This window comes from Dermochelys coriacea, chromosome 2 (genome assembly GCF_009764565.3).
Source record: "Dermochelys coriacea isolate rDerCor1 chromosome 2, rDerCor1.pri.v4, whole genome shotgun sequence".
In the NCBI taxonomy this organism is placed as follows: domain Eukaryota; kingdom Metazoa; phylum Chordata; order Testudines; family Dermochelyidae; genus Dermochelys; species Dermochelys coriacea.
In genome coordinates this window covers 34,361,370-34,378,651 of record NC_050069.1, presented here as the reverse complement: position 1 = coordinate 34,378,651, position 17,282 = coordinate 34,361,370, and the positions used below count along the sequence as shown (strand labels likewise).

The following is a 17,282-nucleotide window of genomic DNA, read 5'->3' as shown; positions in this document are numbered from 1 at the left end:
TCTTCCAGTGTTGGTTTATCCTTTTCCCCATTTCTCATCCTGAACAATATTTCTGGAATGTAATGGGAACTATTTATCAGTGATTAATTATAAACAGATGATTGTTTTTGACTGTGGATCATTAATTAATAAAATATGATCTCTTGGGTATCCCTGATTCTCTCCTTAATCTTCGGAGACATGTATTTCTGACAGAACTGCTGGCCAGGTATCTGACTCAACTGTAAAGACCAGCCATTTGCTGAGGAGTAGAAGACAGATCATATTTTGTAGGTATATGCTCAGATTTAGGGAGGATCCTCAGTCAGTGGAGAGAAAGGATGGGTTGGGACTCACTCCAGGCAAGATACTCCATTTACTTCACCTTCCAGTATCTTCCTAAGGGTGAAGGTGGACCAAGTGATTTATATTAATACAGCACTTTGCCAATGTAAAGATTCCATAACCATGCAGAATGCTCCCTCACGCCAAGAGCAACATCTACATCAACAAGCAAAAACAAACACAAACACATATATTTTTACCTTTTTAGGCTCTGATACATTATTAATATAAATAGTGTAGACCCCACTTTTGTTAAAACCAGCTTGGTACACATCTGCACAGTCTCTGAATGGCTTGTCCTCCTCTCTTTTTGCATTCTTTAGTAAAACTGCAAAACAGAAAATACGATAATGCAGATTACAATAGCAACCTTAGGAATTACTATATCAAAGCGGCTTTATTTCTTGTTAGCTTTTCCACTTTTCCACATCATTCTAGGCTAACATTTAAGTATTACGCCTGTTATACCTACATAACACCTCAGTATTAGACATAACATCTAAATATTAGTCCTTACATGTCCACCGCATTTTACAAACCGCAAATACTTAATAATTAACATGTCCCTCTGAGGATGGTAACAAATTATTATTATCCCTATTTTAATGATAGGAGTACTGAGGCGAAGAGGCAAAGGCCCAAATCCTCAAATGTTTTTAGGCAGAACACCCATTGATTTCAATGGGAGTTAAGTGCCTAAATGCCTTTCGGGATCTGAGGCAAAGAGACTTTCTCAAGGCCATGGAGTCAATCATCATTGACAAAGCCAGAAATAGAACCTATGACCCCTTGATTCTCCAATCTCTTCCCATTCCCCAGGCCATATTGCTTTTTAAATTGTATAAATCACTGCAAACAATAGTGTAAAAACCAAAAATTTTCCACCTACTAATTGCTATTAAAAGCAACTTGTAAAAAATGGATACTTAATAAATAGTTTTAATGGTGGGTTTTAATTTCTGGGTTTATTTCATTTTGTGACATTTCAACAACAAAGCAAAAGAATTAATATTCCAGCTACAGCATAGCACTTGATTCTGCACATCACAGGGTACGAAGTATTGTGCATGAGTGTGAGATTAAGACATGAGGAGAACACGGTGTGCTGGCAATCCCAATCCTGCAGTAATGAGCACCCTGCTAAATTGGCCAGGAAGTAACTCCTCCCTAACAGAACGAGTAAGACCTAAGGGGGAACCTGTAGCTCTCCAAACAACAGGGGCTTGATCCTGCACTATTGACCCAATCCAGGAACACAAGCTTTAAGCACTTGAGTAGTCCCATTGAAATCTATGAGACTATTCATATGCGTAAAGTTAAGCATGTGCTTAAGTGCTTTGCAGGATCCAGGCCAGAGTTCTCAGCACCTTGCAGTATTAAGCTCCACAGTGATGAGGACTACATAAATACATATGCAAATTGCACTGAAGTTCTCTATAGACATGCCCATTGTCTGTCTGCAATCCACCTTTTTTTCACTTTGGGCACGGGAAAGTAAACAGTGGGTGCAAAAGGGGATAGCAACTTACTCCCTCTCAATGAAGAAGATGGCACTGTGTACCTAGGACACAGTGGTGTACCTCCACTTCCACTAGAGAGTAGCAACCTTGCACAGCTGTTGCACACCACACAAGGACTTGCAGGTTCAAAGCTGTATGTTAAATATATAATGACACAAACACTTCACACCTATATATACCACCTTCCATTTGAGCATTTTCATGAACCTTATGGGCAATAATTCTAGCATCACAAATTCCTATGAGATAGGCTGTAGCTATTATTAATCCCATTTCGCAGCTGAAGAAACAGAAAGCTAGAGTGGTTAAGTGATTTGCCCAACATCACAAAGGAAGTCCTGGGGAGAGGCAGAAATAGAACCCAAGATTTCTAATGCACAATCAGTTGCTTTAACCATAAGACCATCCTTCCTCCCCACGTAGAGAATGTATACTGCATTTCACAAAACTACTCTCATAGCACAGCATTTGCATTTTATCTTGAATAAAACAGATGTAATTTGCTGTGTTTTTTTCTTTTAAAATTTGAATTTTACAACAAAAAGGTGGATTTATTTTTCTTTTGAGTGAATTTATGCATCATCTCTTTTCTCTCTTCTTCCATAGCGTCCATAAAAGTAATTCCTGGCTCACATACATATGTGAACTCTAGTTGGAAAAGAAACTTCTTGGAGGCTTGGCCCTATTAGGAAAAGAAAAGTGATGTTAGTGACTCAGCAGGTGACACACTTCCCTTTGAGTCAGTGCTGAATTAGGCCCTCAGCATGGTATTAAGTAACAATGCACTCTTGCAGGTGCCATTTTTCAGATGAAACATAAAACTGGGCCCTGGCAATTTGTGTTCATTAAAGATTCAGTGGTATTTTTTGTAAGTAGAGGAGTATTAGCTTCAATGGCCAAATTCCAACTTGAGTAATTACTTGGGATCTGAGCCAAAGGCCACTGAAGTCAAAGGAAAGATTCCCATTGACTTCAGTGGACTTCAGATCAGGTCCATCTTGCCTACCCTGAGTTTTTCAAATGAGAGAAGTTAGCCTTCCTTGCTGAGTGAGAATCACTACTGCTTCCATGCTAAAAGTGACAACATTTCAACATACATTTATGTAATACACACACAGAGATCAGCTTACCTGCCTCTCCTCTCACACACACAATCTGCAAAATATTTTGAAGTCACTGGAATTGCTGTAGATTTACACCAGTGTTACTGAGATCAGAAACTAGTTCAGTTATTTTTCAACTGAATGTTATGCATTTTTTTCAGGAGGTAGCCCTGGCTCTTTAAGCTATTTTTAGCTGGACTAATACATAAATATCTTTTTTGAACAAGACAGCAGGAGATCATATATGGTTACACGGCCAACATGCTATCATATAAACCATCATATTATAACATAAGCAATCCTGATTTATTTATATACTGTATGTATCTACAAGGTTTGGGTTTAGAGTGAGCAGTAAAACTTAAACAGAAATAGCATTAATATCCTTGGATGTCATAACTAAGGGACATGAAATTTTTAAATAGGTATCTCAATAGCCAATAACAAAATAATTGTTTTTACAGCAAATGAAATAAAATCAGTCCATTCAATAAAGCACTTGACATTTCAATCACCAAAGAACCTCACAACAATATTCAGATTGTATATTTAGTAAAATGCACATATAGTTCATCTGTCTGAGGTGGGTAAAAAACAAAGAAACAAAAGGCAATAGCTCTCCTTAGACAAGAGTGCTCTAAATCTTTGTGATTCTTTAGGCTTTCTTTAGGGTTTTAATCTCCAATGGGAGCCACTCAGAGTTTCATCTCTGAAAAGAATTGCTTGGTGCATGGGCATGCAGGCACAGGAGCTGGTTTTTGAGATGTAATGGCTGGGCACAACATTATTACCTGTGTTCAGGGTGTGGAAGAGATTCAAAGGGCTGGTACCACTGTAGTGTTAGCCTTTGGAAGGCTAACAGGGAAGTGGCAGTGCCTTGGCTATGCCCTCTACCTCCCTCCCTTGGGTAGGTCCACTGTCTTCACCAGTCAGTAGACCTACCCAAGCACGGAAAGGAGCAGATGCTGCATAGCGGTTGCATTCTCTGGGAATCACAATAGCTCCTGGAGCTCCCAATGTGGCAGTGAGACTCTACAGCATCCCTAGGCTAAGGTACTGCCTTGAAGTTATAAAGAATCCTCGTATTAATGCCTGATATAAACGTTTAGATTATAAAACCATGAATGCTGGAGAATTAATTATACATTCTGATGATAACCTTCCTTCACTGACACCAGACGATTCTCCCATTATATTCCAAGAAACTATAAAGAACAAGCCCTAAATTATCAGAAAATTAATCCCTGTGAACTTTATCGCTGATGTTCTTTTACAGTAAAGTAACAGGGAATTCTTCTCATTTTGTTCATATTTGAAACCCATGATGTTTCTAAACTTTTTCCACATTCCATAGTGCTTGACTGGGTATTTTCTGCTGAACATTACACGAACTATGAATTCCTTATACATCAGTTGAAGTTCCTGAATAAAACATTGACTGGCATACTGCCAGTGTGTACATAATTTTAAAAAAACCCCACCCTAAATAGAACCCAAAGGGAATGATTAGTTCTCATAGACTTATATCACAGGCTATAGAATCCCCCTGTCCACTTCTGTAATATCTCACTGACATCCACAAATTTTGAATTAAAGACTTCAAGTTATAAAAAGTCCACCATTTATTCTATTTCAAACCAGCAAGTGACCTGTGCCCCATGTTGCAGAGGAAGACAACAACCCAGAATCTCAGCTAATCTGACTAGGGGGAAATTCCTTCCCAAACCCAAATATGGTGATCAGTTGGATCCTAAGCATGTGGGCAAGATCCACCAGCCAGACACTTGGGAAATAATTCTCTATAGTAATTCAGAGCCCTCCCCATCTAGTGTCCCACCTCCGGCTGTTGGAGAAATTTGCTAACAACAGTCATGGATGGGCCACAGACATCATGTGTAGCTATTACCCTTTCTTTGACTATCTAAATGCCTAAAGTTAGTTCGGATATTTTTAAATACATGATCATACCAATATATTATGTAGCTGAGGTTGCTGACAAAAGTCTGTGTCAAGCAAAATAAATTAATTTGATATATTTGGTGCTATGAACAAAAATATATTAGACACATATTTGCCCTTTTCTAATTTGATCCAAATTAACTGATCTCAGCACTATGGAAAATATAATTATCTTAAAATTAATATATTTCAGTGTATACTGTCATTTCTAATTAGGCTTTGAGAAAATGAAATATGTGTGCCTGTTACTCCAGCAACCTAAAATGGACATTCCTTAATTACACCCTGATGTTCAATAGTGCTTACAGGCAAAGGCAATTGATTATGTTGCCTAAATTCATGGAGTCACATTCATACTTCCCATAGTATCTGAACTGACGCATTCATAAATTCCACAAAGACTAAATGAGTTAATCCCACAGGTGCTAATTATATCTCCATATGACAATGCCAATAAATGACAGATGAAAGGAAGCTGTATGTTTTAGTACAATGGTGATATAAATGAACAGAAATGTAGAGATTTCTGCAATGAATCTTTATATTTTCATACTCTTAATAATATCCTACATGCTTTGTATTTAATCTACTTTTAATGTCCAACAATTAATCCATAGCAAAAGAAAATTCCTAAATGATCTTCATGAAAGTGGAAGTCCAAAAGGAGAAAACCTTATTCGCTATATGTTCAGGAAATATTCATTGGCCAAATTCTGGCTGCCATATGTACGCAGGTGCCCATAAAAAACAATGTGGGCAGAAGAAGTCTCAGATTAGAAATCTCCCTACCTAGTTTTGGTGTTTCCAAAAATTTGAGGAGAGGGTTGTCTGTAGATCCACTGCTACCTGTAACAGAAGCCAGAGGGTCTAAAAGCAGGGTCAGGGTCTAGAGCAGAGGTTCTCAATATATATGCCTGGGAAGGCATGGGCATGTGCCAGTTGCCTGTCTTTTGGGCAGGTGTATAGTGCTGCCAGATTTCAGAGTAGCAGCCGTGTTAGTCTGTATTCGCAAAAAGAAAAGGAGTACTTGTGGCACATAAGAGACTAACAAATGCATCCGATGAAGTGAGCTGTAGCTCACGAAAGCTTATGCTCTAATAAATTTGTTAGTCTCTAAGGTGCCAAGTGCTGCCAGAGGATATCCAGAGCACTGCTTAGCCTGGAGGTGGGCAGAAGGAGCCGGGGGGGATGGGGGGGGGGGTTGGATGGGGCCAGCCATGGGGGTTTGCATACATGGGGAAGCAGCTTGCAGGGCCTCCCCTGCTCCACCCCCTGCTCTCCTCCCCAGCTCTGACCTACCCACAGGCACTGCCCCCACTGTTCTCATTGGCCATGGTTCCCAGCCAATGGGAGCAGCAGAACCAGGGCTTGGGGCAGAGTGGAGGAAGCACCTGATGCTAGGAGCTGGAGATCACCACTTCCCAGGAGCCAGGTAGAGAATCTGGCCCAGCCTCGCCAACACCCTCTCCAGCACCTGCGGTGCCCCCGGGCCATGCCCCCTCCCAGAGCAACTGTGGCACCCCCAAATTTTAGTCAGGAGTATATAGTAAAAGTCACGGACAGGTCACTGGCTGTGAATTTTTATTTTCTGCCCGTGACCTGTCCATGACTTTTACTAAAAATACCCGTGATTAAAATGTAGCCCTAATAATAGTGCACTAAGCACACTGAAAATCAAAAGATAAGGTTAAAATCTAGAAAATATACCTGAAGGATTTTGTATTTCTGAATGGGAACCTTTCAGATTTGATCATAATTTCCATAGCTGACTTTTCTATGTTAAGACTATAAAATGTACTATTACAATGACATGTTGAGATTTCTCCTACTTACGTAACCCACTTGTCAATGTGTCTTACAAGTCCTCCCCTATGCTAATCCACAAAAATCTACAGCTACGGAACATTGGCTCTTTAGCTCTAACTGCTCCTGCTTTCAGCTCTGGAGGCTCCCCGTTCAATTCACTGTGTGCCAACTAATATGATAGCCATCACATAAGTCAGGGCTTGTCTGGGATTCATGGATTGCTGTAGGACAAGCTTTTTGTTGAGAAGCGGAATTATGTAACCCACTGGTGAGCATGCGTTACAAGGTCCCCTCTGTGCTACTCCATGGAGTTTATGAGGTGATATATCTGGAGCCAAAGCTCTTTAGCTGGTGACTGAATTAACTCATGTCTTCTGTGGATCTGAACAAAGGAAGTCCTGTATTGCACGCACACCACTAGTGAGTTACTCTTAATTTATACAATTTATACTGGGACTTAAATTTCTGTTCCGGGATGTCAAAGGTAACAGTTAAAAAAAATCATTGTTTATGGTTTTGGTTTATTACTGATCAGCTAGTACTTGGCTTTTTTAACAAATCTATATATTTTAGGGATTTATACTGCCACCCATCACCATAGTTTCAGAGCATCTTCCACTTGTAATCAATAGCAATAGCAAAGACCCTAATAGGCTACATGGAGTCTTTTGTGTTTGTTAGTGATTCAGAAGTAGGAAGCGGTGTTGGTGTTGTGTCATTCTTACGGTGGAAAGGCTTCATGTGATAATGATTTTCCCTGTGTGGTATTCTACTGCCATATACCCACAAACAGATCTCCCATTAATATGATAGCAGAATACAATTCATGGTAATTAAATTAGGCTAGCAAAAGGTTAATATAAGAGGTATATCAGGAAATGATGATGAAATTAGACTATGCAATTATTTTCTAAAGGAAGCGGATGGTAGCCCCATCACATGAGGAGTTTAAAACTGGACTAGATAAAGTACTACAGCCCATGGCCCAAGCCCTGTGAATAGGTCTGTGATGCAGGGCCAGAAAGGGTCATACAACTAGCAGGTTTCAGAGTAGCAGCCGTGTTAGTCTGTATTCGCAAAAAGAAAAGGAGTACTTGTGGCACCTTAGAGACTAAATTTGTTAGTCTCTACGGTGCCACAAGTACTCCTTTTCTTTTTACAACTAGCAGGCTAATTGACCCAGATTCAATCTTTAGAGACACATTAGTAGATAATGATTGTGGGTTTTGTGGATTTACATATATACTGCTAGATGTTAGACAAATGTAACCAAACAGTTCCTGTCTCTCCTCCGGCTGTTTAGCTTGGGTTAGCCCTAGAAGACATATAGAGCTTGCACATTACAGCAGTTTCTACTACTTTTTGAAACCTAAAGCTCTCTCTCTCTCTCTTTGTAACAGGTTTCAGAGTAGCAGCCGAGTTAGTCTGTATTCGCAAAAAAGAGAAAAGGAGTACTTGTGGCACCTTAGAGACTAACAAATTTATTTGAGCATAAGCTTTTGTGAGCTATAGCTCACTTTATCGGATAGCTCACGAAAGCTTATGCTCAAATAAATTTGTTAGTCTCTAAGGTGCCACAAGTACTCTTTCTCTCTCTTTGTGTGTGAATGTTTACCTGGTTTCACCTTGTAAATAACACTCATTTCTTTTTCATAGTTAATACACCTTTCTTGTAGGACTGACTACAAGCCCTGCCTTTGGTGAAAGACCTAGGATGCACTCGATCTGGGGGGAATGATTGTGACTCAGAGTAACCTGAATATTATTGTGATTTTTGGTACAAAGGCAAGATTGCCTAGGTGACAAGGTAGATCAGGGGGACTGTCTGTGACTCCGTGTAAGGCTTTTAGAGTGCTTGAGGAGTTCACACTTGATACCTGGTTGGTCAAATCTAATTGTAGAACACACAACCAATTTGGGGTTTATGCCATGTTTCTTAACTGTATGCCCTGATGTTGGCACTCCTGGGTCATGAGCCATTCCAGACAGCCTGACAAAGTCAATGGAAGTTTTGTCAGAGTACATCTTGAGTTAAAACTGCAGGATTTGGCCTTGAAGTGAGACAGGTATTTAAAATTTGGGGGAAAGTAGAACACAGTGTGAATTTAGGGCCACATTCTATAATACTTAGTCAAATACAAGCAGCTGCTGAATCAGTGAGAGCTTCGAAAGAATAGGACTGCAAGATTTGGCCCTAAATTTAATCATTCAGAGCACACGAGGAGTTAAGGTATTACATGCTATAAAAAAATCCATGGTCTGATTGTGATAGGTGCTGAACACATTGGCCTGATTCTCAGCTGGTGGAAATTGGCTTAGCACCATTAAAGTCAAAGGAGCTATGCTGATCTCCTCCAGCTAAGTATTCAGTTCAATACTAAAAAGAAAAGGAGTACTTGTGGCACCTTAGAGACGAACAAATTTATTTGAGCATAAGCTTTCGTGAGCTACAGCTCACTTCATCAATACTGGTTGCAGTAGGAGTTGAGCAAGTTCCTCACATCTCAGAATTTGAGACCCATATTCATTTAAAAGAAAGAAAGAAAGAAAGAAAGAAAGAAAGAAAGAAAGAAAGAAAGAAAGAAAGAAAGAAAGAAAGGTTTCACTGATTACTTTCTTGAAATGAACATTTATAAAAGAGTTTTAGCAGCTGAAGAGAAAATCACATTCATTACCCCCCACCACCACTGAAGTGAGAAAAACAAGCAAGGCCATAAAAAGAACACTCAGCTGTCCAACCACCTATCAACTATACCATATATAACAATATGCCCCTTCTTTCTTCGCAGAAATTGACTTGGTCTTGTAAAACTATTTTAACACACTCAGCTTTCACCCTTGGACCATAATTATTTGCTACCTAAAGAATTGTCAACAGTTATCAAGTTTGTTGTCCAATACATTTAGCCTTGATGACTGCTAAAAACAATAATACTTAAATTCACAGTGCATTTGACAGAGATCACTTAGGAATATCATGAAATGGTCCTCATTAAAAAGTTTAAATAGAATGCCTAAAGGCCCATTTACAAAGATATAAAGACACTTAATTATCCAGCTGCAATATAATTCTGTAAGTTTCTGCCTGAGACAGCAAATTTGTAAGTAACCAGCCATTCGCTGAGAACTGAAAATTGAAGGATACTTTTACAAGCTGCTACAAGAGAGATAAAGGCACAGGCTTTGTTTAATATCTTGTGTCCCTATTTCTTTAATTCATTTAAAGTGTTTCCACACAGACACCCTCACGTTCATTTAATTTTTCTGACTGAACCATGATATTTACACAAAGTAATGTTTCATTAACAAGGCAATGAGTGATATTGTCAATGTTGTTAGTTGTTTCATGTATGTTAATATTCCATGTAATGTCTTCAGCATGAGTGAATAATACTGTTTTCACAAGACAGATCTGAGAGAGATTAGATACTGGTTGTTATGTTCTCTGAGACTGAATGGGCAATTGATTTCAGAATTAGCAGTTAACTGAAATGAGGAAAAGATAAAACTATTAAGCCATTTCTGCTCCAACACTAATAAATATTGACCACTAGCTGTCACCATTTGCAAGTTAGCACAGGTACAACAGCTGAATCCTGGCTTCTCAAGTGAGACACTGACAGAAATACTAGATACTGTACATTTTAGCACTGTACAATTTATTTAATTACTGTTTCTTTACTAACCTGCAGTATGAACAGATCGCGATACATAACTACTCTGCTTTGTTATATTTGTTATATAGTTCGCAATTTGGGAAGAAAATTTGCCCGTGCCTGAGAGGCTGTGAAGTTTTCATTTGTAGCTATTATTAATCATCATTTATATTGGTTTTTTAACATACAAAACAAGTGGTACTTATCAGAGCCCTCTAGGCAGTTCTTACAAATACCAATACAATAAATCAAAAAAGAAACAGCAGTCCTATATCATCCAATACCAGATAACTAGGAAACACACACACAGAAGTGCTGATGGTGCCCAGTGCTGTACATAGCTAAATTGCACCTATGGAGTCCTGACTCAGACTGTGTGATCATGTAATACACTTCATGTGGGCTGACACCTACATCGCCATGGAACTCATCCAAGTCAGTGGGGTTGCAGTTAGGTAGAGGAGTCTACCTGAATCTGAATGGCTCTCATTGTGATATCTAGGCCTACATTTTTGCACAGCTTTCAGACTAGGAATACTATAAGCTTTGGGAATTCTATGTGAAAAACTCATTAAAACTTATTCAGAAGGTGATATTTTTATTTCTCCTTTTTTAACCAAAGTCTACTTTTATTTTTGTAAACATCAGATTCCAATACATACATTTTCTCTTTGGGGAATGTATTTTTAAAAAATGTTAATGCTTCAGGTGTTGCTTCTTTGGTCCCTTTAACATCTATTGATTATTTTTTTAACAGTATAACCAGTTATCTATAGATTATGAACCTCTAAAAGAGTGGAATCCCCATCATTAGAGCTTTTTAAGAACGGGTTAGACAATGGCCTCTCGAGGTCCCTTCCAGTCCTATGCTTTTATGACTCTGTGAAAGTAGAGCAGAGGGCAGCTTTTATGCTCCTTACACACACACACACTAGGCATCCAAAAGTAATTTGCTTCTAACTGTGGGGATCAATGTCAGGTTTAAAGATAAAAGAGCTAATGTGGCAGGCAGAATGACTTGGACACAGGAAATGAAGTCAGAAGACATGGGTACTGTTCGTAGCTCAGGCACTGAGCCACTGTGTGACTTTGGCAAGTCACTTAATTTCTCTGTTCTTTCCCCATCTGTATACAAAAAAAGAATGAGATGGGGGAAAGTAATTAAACTTATCACTTTTATAAAGTGTTTTGATATTTATGGATGAAGAGTGCCAAGTTTTATTAATAATTGCAAAGTGTTATTTATTATTAGTAATAACATTTAAGTCAATTTGTTTCCAGCACTGCTAATGTACCTCATAGCTGCAATCAAATATAATATAATCTTATAGATGTCAGTGAAGCAGGAAAGAAATGTATTTTGTTTCTTCCAAAAAAGAATGATGTCTCTGGATGTGCTACAGGTCCCTGTCTAGCTGGCAAAGCTCTAGCTGTGCCGCAAAACAAAACAAAACAAAACAAAAACAAAACAAAAAACTTTTGGCTCACTGGTATTAAGGTTGGGCTGGGCAGTGGAGTCAACAGTTTAATGAGAGGAAACAAATAACTAGGGAAATGGTGCTAACCAGAGAAGAAAGTAATTAAATCTATCGTCATTTTAAAAAGGGGTTTCAGAAGAATACAAATGTTCTTGTCTATGTCATTCAATCTATTTCCTTTTCCATTCTGACCATATTAACCACAACAACTCTCAGTTAATTCTATTCCAGAGACACTGTCATCAATTTACTATAACAAATTTGCCTTTATAAACATAGCTTTGATACTAGGATTGAAAATAACCTCTTGGGTCACCTAAATTCTACTAACTCTTCTGATTGGGATCTTTCTATACCACTGGTTTATGTTATCTATGTTCTTTTTGAAGTCCTATAGAAAACTGGGCCAACATCTCTGTTGGTGTAACTCTACTGATGTCAACAGAGTTATGCCAGCCAAAACTTTGGCCCTGTGTCTGTGGTAACCTTTAGGTCACTTCCTTGAAGTTTCAGTTCATTTCCCACAGTCTTAAGCTTACACTAAAGTTACATCACAGCTACTGAAGGCAAAGAAAAAAGAATAACTATTTACAGTTAAGGGGTTTGAATAAATAAATAATTTGTCTTTTTTAACATATATCCTGTTAAAACAAAGATTTGCCCCTACTTCATTTTCTTGCATAATTTGGTAAGATATGAAAACTACTCATAACCCAGGAGACTTGTGATTTTCAGAAACCTAAATATCTCACCCACTCACTGAATGATTTAGTTTGTGAACTCAGTAGGCACTTCTAGGGAAGTAAATTCCTCGCATATGTGTGTATTGTTTTGAGACTTAAGCCAAACTTCTTGTCAGCATTCAAGAGGAAGCTAATGCCTCATTTCTCTCGTTAGGAGGCCACAAAACCAGACATTAGTGAACAAACTTTCTTTCCTATTGCATTAGTCCTCTGAAACACACAGCGTTAGACCTAACATTTTAACAACTATGTTATTATGTAGTCTGATACACAAAAGAAAAAACAACAACAGGAAAAATGAATAACCACATTGATAAAGAACCTACCAGTCCTTTGGGGGTTTTTAGACTCCCTTTTAAGTGGGGGAGGGGAAAGGAGTAGGCCACCTATCATATTTAAATTTGTTTATAATATGCAAACTAAATTTAATATTATAGGCACAATACAATAATAGGCTATTTTTTGCTAGGCAAGGATTTTCTATTGCTTTCTGTTGGGACAAATTCTACAATCTACTAGTCAGTCACTGGCTTCCCCTCTCCAGATGGCAATACCTCCTTTGAAGCTGATCTTGCTGGCATTAATTCATGTATGAATTTCATCAGAAATCCACCAAATCCTCAAACGATGTCATGTACAACCACTGCTCCAACTCCACCCCATCTCTGCATGTGGAAGGGGCTTCTGCAGTGGTGAGGATGCATCTTTGTCACCAATAGATTTGGGGGCCTTTGGCCCTAGTTTCCTGTTCCTTTGCTCCTCTCTGCATTGTGGATGGGAGGGAAGCCTCTGGCCCTTATCTATGGCTGGATTTGAAAATGATTTAATCCTAAACAAGTTCCCTTAAAATTCCATAATGCACCACAGTCTTTTAACAGGAAGGCTAGTTTTTGAAAGCCCTGTTATTTTAGAAATGAATTGGTGCCAAGATTCCCACTGCCACATTAAAAAAAAAAAGTTTAAACAAACTATATGACAACTCTGTTAGCAATAAATATGGGACAAACTTGAGATGTCTGGGGCCCTGTGATATCATGTATATTTGTCCTATGCATAGGTTTTCTGATCTAGTGGAGAATATATTTTTACAGATCAGCATAAACTAAAGCCATAGAATTGATCACACTGGCAACCCTGAGTGGTTGGTTTTGGAATCCAGACTCAGAACTGGTTGGAAATTTTACAGGTGGTCCCTGTCTCAAATGTAGTCTGTACCAAAACCAGAGATGTAAACACCCCAGGTATTTGGGGAGTTTGAAATTCAGATCTAGATCCAAATTTTGCAACTTAGGTTCAACTCTACTTTTTGAAGTGATTAGCAGTGTGACCTTTACTCCCATTCTCTCATTTGCCTTTACAAACTGAGAACTTTCAGAAATTCCTCCCCTTGGCCTAGCAATAGTGGAAATACTGCTGTAGACCAACCATAAGAATTGTTATCACCATGTCATCTAACTTGGCTCATGTCATCTGACCTTGACAAAAGCCAAACAGGCAGGCAGTATCAGAGCTTATTCTCTTAGGACCATATTTTCAAAGGTATTTTGGCATCTAGAGAAGCAGATAGGTACCTAGTGGGATTTTCAAAAGCACCCAAAGAGGTTAGGCACTATTGAAAATCTCATTAGGCACCTATTGCATCTTTGGGCACTGATATGTCTTTGAAAATCTGGCCCTTGGGGCCTTGTTTAATCAAATAGGCATGCTGCCTTTGAAAATATTAAATTACCGCCCCCCCCGGTGTGCAGAGTTTATGCTAGCTGCTCAGCAGAGTTGCTGACTCAGATGGCTGGGGTGAATTTGCAGTGGTCCTAGCACCATCAGCAGCAGTATGGACAGCACTGGCCCTCCAGTGTGAATAGGTTCACATCGATTCACATTTACAATGCTATTGTTATAAGGAAAAAGACTAGAAACTATTCTTTTTAAATGAAAGCTGAGATTGTCTTTTGCATTATTAGGTCTGTCAAATTAAAGGGATTCTGTGACTAAAACTTTTTGGGACTATGAAGGCTGGCTCTGTTCAGAAGAAACTGTGATCTGCCTATAATCGTTTATGGAATAACATGTCCATTGGGTAAATTTCAACTCAGTCCCAAGAATGGATAGTTAGTTAATTCTTGTCCTGAAGTTTGAAGATTTATATCCCTTGTCAATTCTCACCCTACCTAATTTTAGTGTAGATATTGTTGTTATTCATATAACTGTCTAATCATTTTAAAATCCTACTGAGATCTTTGTTTCAATAATATCACGTGGCAATGAGTTCCACAAGTTAATTAAGTATTTTCTTTTATCAGTGAAAAAAATTGCCTTTTAATTTTATTAGTTACTCCCGTGTTTTTTGTTTATAATAAGAGGTAAGAAGGGAGTGTCCAGTTGCTCTTCTTTCTACCATTCATTATTTTATATACCTATATCATGTCAACTTATTCCTCTCACTTTTGACAAAATAGACCTATATTTATACTGTCTCCTCAAATAGAAGTCTTTCCATGTCTCTAATAATTTTCATTGCCCTATTCTGGAGCATTTCCATTTCTTCAATATCCTTTATGAGATCAGATAACCAGAACTGAGCACAGTATAAAAGATATGGGCATACCATTAATTTATAAATAATATTTTAATTGTTATTATCTATCACTCAAAAATCTTACCCTAACTCTATGTTTTGAATGCTAGTACACAGATAGCAGATATTTGTGTTTAACTAACTAAAGGGTACTTTACATATTTTCCCTGAGTGGTTATGGCTAAATTACAGTAGTTCCAATTGTTTTTTCCCAGCATGCATACCTTGTACTTGACACAGTCTTCAGTATGTATAATAATTATTTTCACAAATTGATGCTGGTAATAATTTTTTAAAAAATCAGCGTATGTGTTAGTGTCCAAGATTTCTTTAAAATGGTCTGGTGTTTTATGTTAACGTTGTTATTTTAACAAAAGTTTTTCTGTGGCTTTTTTTAATTCTGAGAAATAATTTATTTCCTAAAACTTGTAAGTCAGATAGATTTAAATATATAGCAAACAGATATTTCTGTGAAAGTGCTCTATCTCTATGTAAACTGATCTAGGAATTTACAATATGCCAATCAACATAGTATCCAAGCATGAATCAGAGTCAGATACTAAATACAAAGAGATATGGGGAATGAGATGGAGGTGTCTAAACTTAGGCTACTAAGTCTACATTTAGATATGTAAATAGCTTGAGTTTCAAAAGCACTGAGCACGTAGTAGCTTTCATTGAATTTAGTGGGAGTTGTTTGGTGCTGAGCACTTTTGAAAATTCACTTATCCGGTACCTATATTTGGACCCAGTAGCCTAAGTTCTGATTTTTTTGAAAATCCTGGTTCAAAGTCTTTATAAGAACCAATTGATGTCTGAAATCTCCATAATTAAGGGGGAAAATATTTTGTTTGAATCTAATTCAAGATGGCTAGAAAATCTGTTTTCAGTCTTTACAACAGCTTGCAGTTCATCTCTGTATGAAAATAATATCTCTCTCACATTGATATTAATTTCAAAATGCTCCTGAGCGCTGTTAAAACAGCCTGAGCAAAACTTTGCCAGATTTCCTTGCCAGAAGACCATAAAATACATTAGAGGATTTGAATTGCTTCACAATGCTGAACTATTGGTATGAGAGCATACTGTTTAAAAAAGATTTTATTTAATTTAAGGTGCTGAAGAACTGTTTAGCATGGAATAAGTCAAAGCAACAGAGAAAGGGAAGATATAGAATGGACATGAGAAAAAAGCATGCCATCAATAAGATCGGAATGTGAAAAAAATCTTCCAAGGGAAGAAGGTGGAATCCTAGTCACTGGAACTATTCAGATACAAGCATCACAAGGGGCATGGGAATGTTCTCTAGGGAACAAACTAGACTGGATCATCTATTAGATCTTTTCGACTCTTAGTTCTATCAGACTATAATGATGCAGGTGCCAGTTTTTTTTTTTTTACCTGCACATCTCTATGCATCTACTTGCACTGGTACAGGAATCAGTTATATAACCACAATTCACATATGCTTTGGACTTTCTCTCTAGAATGTCATCCCTCAGCCTTACTTGCCTGTTCAGCTATTGGCCCATCTTCTTTCTTCCCTTCATCTCTAAACTTTCTGAATGTGCAATTTGCTACCTTTGCCTTGTGTACCTCTCCTCCAACTTGCTCCTGGATTTTCTTGGTAAGGTTTTTGATTACCTCTTCCTAGCCAAATCACATATCTTTAATTTCAACCTCCGCTTTGACCTCCCTGACATCCACAATATCTCCTCAACAGTCCATATAGAACACATCTACAAAGATCATCTCCCTTACGCATTGTTCTGATCATGTCATCTTCCCCTTGAATTCTCACTGGAATTTCTCTTTGAATCCATCTCCTCCTCCTCAGCAACTCTTGTCCTTGTTCTGCAAGACTCTGCTTAGCCTATCTTCTTCTGAGTCCTTTTCACACTCTGCCGCCACCTCCTCACCTCATGATGTCACCCTTTGACAAACTGTTTGTCCTTTTTTCCTACAACAACTCTATGTTTTCTTCCATGCTACTTTTGATGCATGGAATGCCTCTCCTGAATTGGTCTGCAAGGCCACTTCCCTCTGAGAATTAAAATCACTCCTGAAGAAGAATTTTTTCATGATACTACAAGAATGCGTTGACTAATAATTGCAAGC

At 38.2% G+C, this 17,282-nt stretch overlaps 1 protein-coding gene across 2 annotated transcripts in view; it reads right to left on the bottom strand.

The window, feature by feature from the left end:
- ANGPT1 (angiopoietin 1) overlaps positions 1-17,282 on the bottom strand; it is a 203,861-nt gene that overhangs the window by 65,671 nt on the left and 120,908 nt on the right. For both annotated transcript variants that reach the window (XM_043507427.1, XM_038390976.2), the window contains one exon: positions 525-652. In XM_043507427.1, the coding sequence (XP_043363362.1) occupies positions 525-652 (128 nt within the window). The remainder of the gene's footprint in view (positions 1-524; positions 653-17,282) is intronic.